Source organism: Diabrotica undecimpunctata, chromosome 8, assembly GCF_040954645.1.
Source record: "Diabrotica undecimpunctata isolate CICGRU chromosome 8, icDiaUnde3, whole genome shotgun sequence".
Classification (NCBI taxonomy): Eukaryota; Metazoa; Arthropoda; class Insecta; order Coleoptera; family Chrysomelidae; genus Diabrotica; species Diabrotica undecimpunctata.
In genome coordinates this window covers 39,568,393-39,582,189 of record NC_092810.1, presented here as the reverse complement: position 1 = coordinate 39,582,189, position 13,797 = coordinate 39,568,393, and the positions used below count along the sequence as shown (strand labels likewise).

Below are 13,797 nucleotides of genomic sequence, written 5' to 3'. Positions count from 1 at the left end.
ATATTTTTTAGGAAAGAAAAGCCTTTCTTTCTATCCAGCAACAGGATTCTTTTAAACGGCGTCCAAATTGAAATAGTTCAGGAAGCTTCTTGTGTTTTGTTGCCCAGGAAATCTCTTTACTGAAAAGTATTTTTTTGATTTCTTTCTTTATAGTTACCCCTTCCAATTCCTCCTTTATTCACTTACTTACGACCCAGCTCTCCAACCAAAACAAGAGTGGCCGTTCGCAAACGTTTCGGTTTGTTTTCTTACCTTATCTCCAGCCCAGTTATTGTTCAGTCCCCACTTTCGACCCCCTATAAGTAAATTTAAAAAAGAGGTTATTGCAAATATTGCAAACGCAGACAAACCTGATATTTTTGTAATTTCTGTGAGTGTTGGCTGTGTATTGAACATATAACAGCATGCTACAGGGAATGTGTTGACCGAATTTGATTACTGATATTTTTTGTATGGACTTTTTTTAAAGATTGTTGTTTGTTAATTATTACAATGTTATTTTTCTTTTAAAATCGAATATTTACTTTTGGGTTATCTTTTCTTATTTCATTGAAATAACTATAACTATTTCAACTAAATATACTGTTATAGAAATACAAAACGGATAATTAGTTTAAGAAAAATTATTTCATTTTTTGATTTTTTTTTAAATTTTTCATGTTGGTCCTTAGAAGCATCATCCGTGTGTTTATGTAATTTTATTTCGCCCATCCGCTGAAGGGTTAATAAATCGCACCACGCTATGAATAGCCCTTATAGGTTGACGCGGCAAAAAAACTAGAACATCAGATTAGTATAGACCAGTATTCTTAACAAATATTACTCGTCGTCAGAGATGAAAATTTCACTAAACCTCTAAAAATCATACGGACAAGCTGAATTTTGCTGAGGAGGTCAATTTTGGGACACCAAAAAATATGCATAAAAGTTTACCACTCCTAGTTCCCGGCTTACCCCTAAAATCCGAGAAACCCGGGGAGGATAACGGAATAAATCGATTTACCAAGAATTTGTCGACCGTGGAAAAAAATGATTCAAATAAAAAATGTAGCTAAGATAAATTTTAACAAAAACGTTTATTAGCACTTTTTGCGTAAAATGAACCGCAAAATAAATCTCTAGAAACAACACTTGAAGCGACAGGGGATTTTGAATGTCAGTTACGCGCGCTAAACAGCTAAACATTCGACATCTTTTGATCAGAGTTTCCTATCGACAAATATTGAATCTAGTCCTAGTGAAATTTCCATTGTTAGAGCCTAATCTTTAAAACATATAACATGAAATTTTGGTTTTGAGTTTTGGCAACACCGTCTTTGTAAAGACATTTCCCGTGACGTGCGATCGTTTGTAATGTAAAAGTTTAAATTCTGCGTTTTTTAGGCATACTTAAAATACCTCATATTTGTTGCCAAAACTAAAGATTAGGTTATAAAAATGGAAATTCCACTACGAGCGGCCACTGAAAGTGATAAATTTTATTGATCTCATGAGAATCCCAAAAAATAGTAAAAATCGCGCAACGTTTATTTATTTAACACCTTTATAAAAAGTGACTCCATTTGCGGCAAAATAAAATTGCATACGAAAGGTACACTTTTCACCTTTAAAGGGCAGTTTAATTTTTGTCGATAGGACACTTAAATCAAAAGATATCGAATTTTTACCGTAGAGTTAATACAAATTTTATTTAAAATTCATTTCTGGCTCGAAACTGGCATTCAAAATCGCCGTTCGCTTCAATAGTTTCTGAGAGAATGCTTCATTTTACATAAAAAGTGCTAATATTCTTTTTTTTTTTCAAAATATTCTCAAAATTATCTTTTTCCGTTTTCCCCCCTAGGATGGGCGTTGTGTAGCCCAGTCTGGCTAAAAAAAAAAGGTCGAAAAATGTTTCGCAGATATCTGAAGCTTTTAAGACATAGGTGAGGGTTACTAGATGACGAATAGATGAAAAGATACTCCTATTTTTACCTTGCGTTTTTTTAAACAATAATTTATGGTCACAATTTGATTTTTTGTCTATCAGTTTTTTCCCTTATATTTTAAATAAACAGTATTTATATCATTTTTTTATATCAAGAATATCTTTATTTTTCCGTTTTTTTCAATTAAAATTCATAACTAATTTACGAGATATTTGCAAAAAAGCAGTTTTTTTGTACTAATCCTTTTTGACCGATCCCCCCGATCGGTCAAATAGTTTAAAAGTTATTTAATTTGTTTATCCCTGAGGCTAATTATTTAAACTATTGAGTTTGCTCTATGCATGATGCTAGACACATTTAGCAAATTTCATAGGATTCCTTAAGACTTAGACTATCTCAAAAGTTAAATGCATATTGCGTTTTCATCTAAATTATTTATAAAATAAACGTTTGAAAAAGGGGTATGTGTTTTACTCATAAACAATAATTGTAATAACTTCTATATTTTTCAAGCTACAGACTTGTACGTACAACCATTGGATAGCTGGTAAAAAAACTCACATTAAAAAATAAAAAACCTTCTATGACCAATAGGGACGAAGTTAGCGACTATTTTTTTTAAATCATATCTCCATTATTTATAAACATTAAGAAGTAAAATTTGCACAAATTTTGAATGAAAATCTAAACTTTATATTGAAACTTATAGCTATAAAATTCATCAAATTTTTCGAAACTTACAGCACTTTGAAACGAAGGTACTTTCGAAAGATCAACATTGGAAAGTGAAGAGGACAACTGTTTTTTTTTTTCGACATCGGAACTTCAAATTGCAACACGTAGGAAAAATTAACATTATCTCGGCTTCCATTGCAGCTGGAAGCCTCTTTTTTTATTCTGGGGTAGCTCGTCAAAATATGAATAACTACATAGTTTTCACTGGCCGGAAAATATGGGAAACCTCGGAAAAATTGAGTCTATTTGAAATTCACCGTAAATACTTACTTTTCTTTAATTTGGCTAGAATAGTCTATCGCAGCATTAATAATGATGACATAATTTTCACCCCCCATAAATCTCGGAAAATCCCGGAAAATCAACATTAATTTTTACATTTTATATCAATGATGTAATAATACTTATATATTTTATAAATTAAATTTCAGGTAGTTTTTTACATAATATATTAATATATTCCTTATATTAATTATAATTGTTTGTATTTTTATAATTAACAATATCGATTTTTATTCTATTTTTCGTACAAATATGATATACAATATTAATCTAATCTGCGTTACTGCTTTGATAAAATAAGTCGATTTTTTCATCACTTGTCTTATTAAATTTTTCAATGTTTATTGAACTTTACTTTTGTTATTTTCTTTACATACATTGGTTTAAAAGTTAAAATTTGGTTCATTCATTCGACTTCACTAAATAATATTTTTCACTGATAATACAAGTTGAAAATAATTAATTATTCATTCAATAGTTTTAAATATTATTTACAATTTTTAATCAAAAAGTAATTAAATACGTTTAGTTAAAACTTTTTTGTTCAAAAAACACAAGTATATTGCTTTCTAAAGCCACTACACTGAGACTGACGAAATTTTGGAGCGAGGAGCTAAAACAGTTTCCCCTCCACTTTCCTATGTCGATCTTTCGAAAGTAACTAAAGGCTGTAAGTTTCGAAAAATTTGATGAATTTTATAGCTATAAGTTTCAATATAAAGTTTAGATTTTCATTCAAAATTTGTGCAAATTTTACTTCTTAATGTTTATAAACAATGGAGATATAATTAAAAAAAATAGTCGCTAACTTCGTCCCTATTGGTTATAGAAGATTTTTTTTTTTAATGTGAGTCTTTTTACCAGCTATCCAATGGTTGTACGTACAAGTCTGTAGCTTGAGAAATATAGAAGTTATTACAATTGTTTATAAGTAAAAAACATACCCCTTTTTCAAACGTTTATTATGTAAATAATTTCGATGAAAATGCAATATGCATTTAACTTCTGAGATATTCTAAGTCTTAAAAAATCCTATAAAATTTGCTAAATGTGTCTAGCATCATGCATAGGGCAAGCTCAATAGTTTAAATAATTAGCCTCAGGGATAAACAAATTAAATAACTTTTAAACTATTTGACCGATCGGGGGGAAATTTCGCACAAATTTAAAGAACAGTAATTCGTCGATGTTTAAATGTATTAATAACATTTTATTTTGTTAATAAAAAAGTTAATTAAATTTATAAATTAGTGCAAAAAACTGCTTTTTTGCAAATATCTCCGTAAATTATTTATCAATTTTAATTGAAAAAACGGAAAAATAAAGATATTCTTGATATAAAAAAATGATATAAATATTGTTTATTTAAAATATAAGGGAAAAAATTTATAGACAAAAAATCAAATTGTGACCATAAATTATTGTTTAAAAAAAACGCAAGGTAAAAATAGGAGTACCTTTTCATCTATTCGTCATCTAGTAACCCCCACCTATGTCTTAAAAGCTTCAGATATCTGCGAAAAATTTTGCCATGAAATCGATGATTTTTGCATAACCAGACCTATTAGGAAATATCCGGAGGCTAGGAGTGGCAAAATTTTTTGCATCTTTTTGGGGTCCTAAAATTGACATTCTCAGCAAAATTCGGCTAGTTCGTATAATTGTTAAAGCTCAAATCTCTAACGACTGAACTATATGTAAAATAATGACTACTGCGGTATCTTCATCAAAATAAAATACTTGAAACAAAGAGGTTTCCGAAAAAATCGATGCACTACCGATATTCTAATTAACTCTGAATTTGAAATAAATCAAGAATTTGCGAATAAAAAAACGTTAATAAAGCATTTGATATGGTAATTTACCCACTGGACATTAAAAAGTAAAATTAACAATTTTTATGATTTTTAAACCATATTTAGTATAGAGAGAAATACGGTATTTGTCTAAACAACGCTACATGATCCAAAATGACACAAAGGAATGGAATATCTCAAGAATCAACGATAAGTGCAACTTTATTCTGATAGTTCTTAACTACATTCTAAAAAACAATTTTCAAATTGTTACAATGCAGATATGCAGACGACTTACCGCTTTTTAAAAAAGAAGTGATATCTTGTAAGTGCTATATATAATATAAAAATAGCTAAAGTGTTTTTCTGAATCTAAAACGAAGTGTATGTTATTTTCAAAAAAATATATATAATCTGGTACTCCATAAAAGAAGATATAAAGGGTCATTTTAATATTGTTTGCTAACTTTTTTAAAATGTTAACATTGATATTTAAGAAGTTGAAAATAAAAATATGGAAAATCCTACGAAAATTACATTTTTTTTAGAAAAACTGTGTTTTACGTACCTTTCTTCAACGGTAAGGTTAGCTAGAGCTGGTATTCGACACCAATACTTCTCAGGAAGGATCGTAATGAAGATCTGAGTAAAATAAACAAATGCCACAAAAAACGCGAACGGTATCATCAGCAAAAACAAGATTTTCTGATACCTGCCGAACTCGCCCAAGTGGGGTAACAAATCGTCGAATTCGAACGATTCTCCCTTTTCCACGACGTCGTTATTTCCGGATTCAGACTCTTTCGGAACTCCTTTTTTCAAAAAGTCTATCGAAAGATTGTTTTTCCCGTTAGTAGCGCATTTCTCGTTCGAATCGCTGACGTACCCGTCGTTGCTGTAAGCCCGGCTATCGGCCTTTTCGTCCTGTTTTGGTGACATCTTTTTTATTTTTCTGCGACCAGGCTAACCTCTGCGCTGAGGCAATTCCTAATCGCTAATTTAGATCTGAGAAGCGGTGATCGACTGAAACCGCGGTCAATGATTTCATCGTTTTTATAGAACATTGTTAAGGTCACGATGGGGATGTGACAATGATCTATTGCTTTGCGATCCCTACCGTGCTTGCAGAAATCGTAACGCGCGCTCTTATCACTGCATTAGACGATGGTGCGCATTGTCGGTGTTACATTTCGTCTATTTACAACTTATACACCGGCGAAAGGTAAGAAAGACTGCATTGTACGTAGCGAAAACGATTTCAGCCGTCCAACATGCGATTTACGGAACTTTGTTAGACATAAATAGTGTAAAAAAGATATTAACAGTTGTCGGAATGAAAATGTTGTAACGTATTGTCGAATTTTCGTTTATATTTCTGATCTTACAATTTTTTTATCATTATAATAAAGATAATATTGTTTATTTACTTCTTATTATACAATACAAAAAAATGGTATACAGTAGATCCGTTGAATCTTTGCTCATTGCCATCATTCGTATTATAACAAATAAACCAAAACATGTTAGCCAAACTTAGTCGGTTATAAGAATTAGAAAATGGCTAATATTTGTTAATACTTATAAATGAAACGAGCCAGTTGGGTATACCGTTAAGACTAACTTTATTTTGTTCCAAAAGTGAATACAATTGACAGTTTACGTTGTACCAATCTTACCTTCCTGTAAATGACATGTGGCGCTAATATTTAAATTTTGTTTAGTTGATATCAATATCTTAACATCCCCACTTATCAATAAAATAAAATTTATAGGTGACCTATACCTAACAGTTTCAATAATCTGTGCAGCTTTTCAGCAACTAGACTATTAGTCAACACATCAGCTGGCATAACATCAGTAGGCATATATTTTACAATAATAATTGTTTCAGATATTAGGTCTCTCAAAAAATGATATCTTACATCAATATGTTTACTTCTTTCATAATAAATTGAATTTTCTGATCAGTTTAATACATTTTGATTGTCGTTAAATAAAGTAATACATTCAGTTTTTTCAATTAAATCACTTAACAAACCCCTAAGAAAAACAGCCTCTTTAGCAGCCTCTGACAAGGCCATATATTCTGCCACGCTGCTAGATAAAGCTACCGTTTTTTGTTTTGCACTTTGCAAAGATATTGCAGAGTCAAAAGTCCAGTAAAAGATCTACGATATAATTGCTTGCCCAATCGGCATCTACAAAGCCTTGCAATTCTGAATCATCTTTTGAGTAAATCAGAGAATAATTAATAGTGTCTTTTAAATACCCCAAAACTCCTTTTACGCATTTCCAATGAGACTTATTAAATAAATTGTTAAATTGGCTCAAGAAACGGACTGTAAATGATATATCTGGTCTGGTTAAAATAAATAAATACTTCAAACTACCAAATAGACTCTGATACAGAAATTTATCTCTAATACAATTGTTACTATTATCAATTGATAAAGATAACTTTAGTTCAATTGGAGTTTTAACTCCTTTGGCATCACTCATGTTAAATCTCTTTAACAACTGATATAGTTTTTCTGATTCAAAGCAATATAACCTTTATTTGGATCAAAGTCTATTTGCATACCTAAACATTCCTTAATTTATCCAAATCTTTAATAAAAAATTTACTTTTTAGCTCATTTTTAGTCTACTTGTTTCACTTTCATCATTTGATGAAATCATTATAAAAAAATCGTCTAAATATACTGCTACCGTAATTTTATTATTTTCTCTTTTTGTATAGATACAAAGTTCATGTTTTGATTTCTTATAATTAATATTTTCCAAAACATTATTTATTTCATAATTCCAGGCACTAGAAGACTGAAGCCCATAAATAGCCTTATTTAATTTTAAACATTTGTTACCTGCTAAATGAAAACCCTGACCAATTGACGCAAAAATTTCTGTATAGTCTGTATATTCTCTTTGATTAAAACTCCTAGCCACTAGTCGTGCATAATATGTAACTTTATTTTTCTATTACACTTTAACTTAAACTCCCACTTATTATCAAATACACTACCATTTTCTGGTACATCTACTACATCCCATGCTTTGTCACGGAAAGATTGGATGTCATCCTTCATGGCTTCTCTCCACTTTGCTCCATCAGCACGTTGTAATGCGTCCGAGACTGTTAACGGAACATCATAATATTATGTGACTTGTCTCCGCACACATATATGTTACATATTCACTAAAGTCTTTTCTTTTTCTTACTCGTTCTGACTTTCTGTGTACTTCTTGTAATGTTTCAGGTAAACTGGGCACTTTATAGTCTTTATCACTTAAGTTATCTTCCTTATAGTAGCTAGATTCTTCGTCACTAAAAATATTACCATTATCTTTAGTCTTAGTTTCAACATCATCTTTGTTTTGTTCTCCCAACTGAATCTAGAGTTTCTTTTGTATCATGTTCATCTTTTAAATCAAAATGAATCACTTCAAACTTTTTTGTATCTTCCATAATTCGTACATCTCTGCTTACTATAATTTCTTTGATAGTGGGATTATAAACCCTGTATGCTTTTATATTTTCAGCAAGTTCAGCATACCCTACTAAAATGTACAAAATAGCCTTTTTCTCCCAATTTTGTCCCACATGTCCCCCTTTTTCTTTTGGAACGTGTACCATCACATTGTTGCTAAATATTCGACGGCAACTAACGTCAGGTTTACTATCTGTCCACATTTTAAAAGGTGGTTTGTTTAAACCAGAAGCCAAAGATCTATTTTTTAAGTAAACAGCTGTGTTAACAGTTTCAGTCCAAAAAAATTTGCTTTTTCTACAATTGTTCGATTCAAACGTTTGGATATTCTATTTTGTTCAGACGTGTAGGGATTAGTTTTTTGATGTATCATACCATTTACACTTATTGTAAATATCTTTTAAATTCTTTTGAATAAAATTCTCCACCATTGTCACTTCGCAGAGTTTTTATATGAATACCCTTCTGGTTTTCAGCGATACTTTTAAACAATTAAAAACTTCACTTTTTGTTTTAATAAAATAAATTAAGACCATTTTACTAAAATCGTCTTAAAAAGTAACAAAATATTTGGAGCCACCTAATGATCTGTTTCCATATGTCCACATACATCAGTGTGTACATTCTCCAATAAACTATTGACTCTGTGACCTTGCTGCTGAAAAGTAATCGTGTTTGCTTGCCTTCTCATCAAACTATATAGTTTTGTTTTTTAATGTCAATTTCTCCAGTCACATTCAGTCCATCTACTATTCCATCTTTCATTTTATTTAAATAAACAGTGTTTAGATGGCCAAACCTTCTATGCCATGTTTCGCAAATAAAAAATTTTCAAAATCTTAATTAACCTTAAATTCAATTTGTACATTTATCAAGTATTCTTTATTTGTACCATTTATTAAGTCAGCCTTTGCCATTAGTTCAGAATTTTTGCTAAATGTTTTGCAACAAAGATTTTCAATTTGAAATGAACTCCCATTCTCTATTAGTTTGCTGACAGATAAAAGGTTTAAAGCTGACAGTAACAAATCTTTTCTAAAAACCAGAATGAAGAATTATAAAACGTTTATCATCATACCCTTCTGGTTTACGTTCACTTTTAATACTGTTGTCTTGTCGGGAAATTGTTTTATTTCCCTTTGAATAAATCCACTTCTCGTTCAAAAAAAAACAAGGTTTCTGAGATGCACTATTAAGTTTTCCTTATATTACGAAGGAACTTGGCTCTTAAAGCTGCATTACTGGTGCACACAATGAAAATTCCCGTATAGCCGTTAGTTCTGGAATCCCTTCGAAGCAGACAGATGTTGACCTGAATTGACTCGAACACCATGGATGAAGACCGGTCTTATCGTGGCTCGCAGCAGTGTTGACCTTTCTCGAAGAAACGGGCCGCCAGACAGGTTTCAGAGAATCTACGAGAACATTCTTGTTTAGAATAATAACATGTTTACAGGTTAAATATGAAAACATAATTGATCGTAACAATAGAATTAATAAAAGCCGTCAAAGTGCTATACAACTAACCAATAACAAAAATAAAAGCAGGGACACAAATAACAACAGGATTTATAACATCAAAAGGATTAAAGCAAGTATGTTGTCTGTCCCCCGCTTTATTTAAAATATACCTCGAAAGTGCTTTAAAAAGATGGAAACAAAAATTCAGGAGAATGGGGATACCGCTCACCAACACTATGGTATATACGGTCAACTTTGCAGACGATCAAGTAATAATGGCTCAAGATTATGACGATTTAAACTATATGGCACGAAAATTAATTGAAGAGTATGATATATGGGGTCTAAAAGTAAATAAAAAGAAAACCGAATACCTGTGCATTGGAGTAGAACAAAAAGATCTCATATTAGACGATAACACCACGATAAAGCACTGCTGTGACTATTTCACAAGATGGAACATTAGACAAAGCCATAAGAGAGAGAAATACGTCGGGGAGAAAAGCCATCACAATGTTAAACAGCATTTTATGGGACCAATCCATCAGCAAAGAAAATAAAAAAAAGATATATGAGACTATAGTAAAAAGTATCTCTTTGTACAGCTGTGAAGTATGGCCACTGAAAGAAAGAACACTGGCAACGCTGAAAGCGACGGAAATGGATTTTTGGAGGAGAGCTGCAGGAAGATATAGAAGAGAAAGGATTACCAACGAACGCATTAGAGAAATAATGGGAATCAAACGAACACTCGCAGTTGACCTAACAACAAAACAACTTGTCTGGTTCGGACACATACAAAGAATAGATGAACAACGAGTACCAAAAGAAATATTAAAATGGCAACCAGAAGGAAAGAGAAAAGTTGGAGTGAAGGAATAAATAAAGAACTGAGAGAGAGGGCCATAGAAGAAGACCTATGGAACAACCGGACTAAGTGGCGATTGGAAGTTGGAAAACGTTATAAACCGACAAGTAGTAGCAGTACGTGAAGACCGGCCTCAGCAGTGTTTTTTATATAATAATTTTAGTTTTTCTTTGGATATTTCTTGAGTGGAATTGTTTTTGGAGTTCATAGTTTGTCCTAGGGATATACATATATCTAATGTTTTCTCTATACGAAAATAATTTATAAACACAGTACAAACGCTGCCAAAACAAAGATGAATGAATGTAGGATGAACAAAGAAGAAATTCTCTAAAGAAATTGTGCACAGAAATGTCTTAAATGTTTAAAAGAAATTTAATGATTCAACAGGATAAAAAATTCTAAATGAATCTGCAACTTAGACTAGAATAACTGGGGTCTGATACTCCTGCATAGATCCCTACCGGAAGGGCGTGGCGCCTAATAAACTGTCATTTTGCACAGTAAATTGAATGCTTATTCCATTTCAATAAATTTTTTTCTTGAATTTAAATGTTTCATTTTTGGCAAAAAAATTACATAGTTATAGATCTTCTAGAGCACCGATTTTTTTTCCATTTTGTTGGACTGTTGTCAAAACACGCCCTGTATACAGTTGCTACATACCTGAGTAACAGACTATATAATGAGATTTCGTAAATAGATAAATAGATCTTTCAATCTAATTACAAACATATTACAATATAGGACATAGATTAAGACATGTGCACAATCGATTTTCTAGTCTAGCAATCCAAGCAAGGCCAGCCGAATCAATAACCATTTTTACGACAATCTTTAGCATATTATTGATTATTGGTATCTCTAGGTGGGTGTCTAATTATCGCAGCAAAAGCAGGAAGCGTTTTTTCCACAGGAAATCGACAAAGACAAATCACCACAAGCGTAAATCGCGTACCTCATCCATAAAATACCGGTAGCTTGTCGATTTAAGAATAATTTTTAACATGGCCATCAATCGGGAATACAGTAGAGAGGTCGTTTCTATATAACAATTAGTCATCGTTGATTGGTTTTTCAATCGATATAATTAGTTGGTGAAAGGTACTTAGCCTTAAGACGAGTTTTTTGTGCTCTCTTCTTTTGTGTAATCAAATTCATATTTTTATTGTAGTACAAAGTGCAAAAGAATCTAAGTAGTATTTGTTGTGAGACCGCTCCCGTAGGATAAAATTTTGCTGGAATAATTATTAGATGTTGAAAATGAAAATAAATATTTTTGTACTTAAAAATAATGAATAAAATACTGGTTCATTGAATCAAAATATGTATTATACAGCCCTAAGACCTCATTTACTTTATATTCTAACAAAATTATCACAAAAAACTATTAAATCTAATATATATTACGTTCAAATCGTTTTAATAGCTACTAATTGGAGCTGAATCATACTATTAGTTAACGAATCGGAAGATATGTAGGCAGTCCTACTGAATATAGTTAAACGGTAAAAAGTACTACCTTTCTCTAACCCTTTCATTACTGATTTCATTGTAACTAAATAAAACTGTTTAAAATGACTTTAATGATATTAGTTAATACCTAGAGCAGTGGCTGATCCAGAAGTTTTTTTCGGTGGGGGTCATGGGTCTTGAGTGTGATTTTGATATAGGATTTAGATTTTTACACCTTTCAGTGGCGCTGATCCCCAGAAAAACAGAGGAGAAAAATATAACTTTCTACGACTCATAATGGAAGGAAAAGTAGAAGAAAAAAAGAGGTCCAGGAAGAAGAAAATGCTCCTAAAGAATGTAAGAGACTGGTCAGGTATGGACACAAATTCGATACTACGAACAGCTCAAGATAGAGAGCAATTTGCTGTAGTTATAGCCACCCTTCCGTAATGAAGAAGGAACCTTAAGAAGAAGTATAAACAGCATTTTATTTAAATTCATTTATTTAACAAAAAACATAATATAATTTAAGAATAGTTATTTCTATAATTTGAATGTAATATAGATTTAATGATGTCAAAGAATGTTTCTACAATGAATTAAACAGAACAATCGAAAATATACCCAGATATGATATGAAAATTATTCTAGGCGACGCAAATGCCAAAATAGGGAAGGAAGAAGTATTTAGACCGACAATAGGAAAATATAGTAAACACAATGAAACTAATGAGAACGGACAATTCCTGATAGATTTCGCGAGAGAAAAAAATATGATCATAATGAGCACATATTTCGAACGAAAAGAAATACACAAGGAAACTTGGATATCGCCAGATAGAAAGACTAAAAACAAAATAGACCACGTGCTCATCGAAAAAGAAGAACAGCAATGTATAAAGAAGATAAGAACATACAGAGGACCAGACGCCGACTCAGATCATTACATGGAAAACATAAAGCAAATAATGAACAAAGCAGCAAAAGAATGTAACAAACAAGAGAATAAAAAGAGGAAAGACTGGTTCGACATAGAGTGCCAAAAAGAAATAGAAATAAGAAAATCATTAAGGATTGAAATGATCACGAAAGAAACAACAGAGACAAAGAATAGATATAGGGAGCAAAGACAAAAAGTAAAGAGAGTGCTGAGAGAAAAGAAGAGAAAACACATAGAAAATAAGCTAAAAGAAATAGAAGAGAATTACAGAAATAAAAAAATTAAAAACCTATATCAAGGTGCTAGAAATGAAAAAAAAGGTTTCCAACAAAAACCCATATTCGTCAAAAACAAAGCAGGAGATAATATAAGCGGGGAAACAGAAATTGCCGATAGATGGAAAGAGTATTTTGATGAATTACTAAATGGCAATAATAAGTCAAACCAAAGAGAATGCGTGGAAACAGAAGCAAGAATCGAACACTTAGAAGACATAGAAGATAATTCACCCAGCAAAGAACAAATCGAGGAAATCATAAAAAATCTGAAAAACAACAAATCCCCTGGAAGCGATAACATAACAGCAGAGATGATGAAATATGGTGGAAAACTGCTAAATAATTGGATATACAAGATCATAAAGGAGATATGGATAAAAGAACGAATACCCGAAGATTGGAAGGAAGCCATTATTTGCCCATTACACAAAAAAGGAGACAAAACAGAATGCAGTAATTACAGAGGAGTAGCGTTACTAAATACCGTATATAAAATCCTATCAAAATCCATAAAAGATAAGCTAGAAAAAGAAGTTGAAAATATAATAGGCGAATACCAGTGCGGA

The 13,797-nt window shown here is 31.5% G+C and overlaps 1 protein-coding gene across 1 annotated transcript in view; it reads right to left on the bottom strand.

Annotated features, from left to right (window-relative positions):
* Nucleotides 1-5,965, bottom strand: part of LOC140447469 (organic cation transporter protein) — a 105,538-nt gene extending 99,573 nt beyond the window's left edge. The window contains exon 1 of the mRNA XM_072540136.1: nt 5,310-5,965. Coding sequence (XP_072396237.1) covers nt 5,310-5,680 — 371 coding nt within the window. The 5' untranslated portion in view covers nt 5,681-5,965. The remainder of the gene's footprint in view (nt 1-5,309) is intronic.
* Between the last annotated feature and the right edge of the window lie 7,832 nt (nt 5,966-13,797).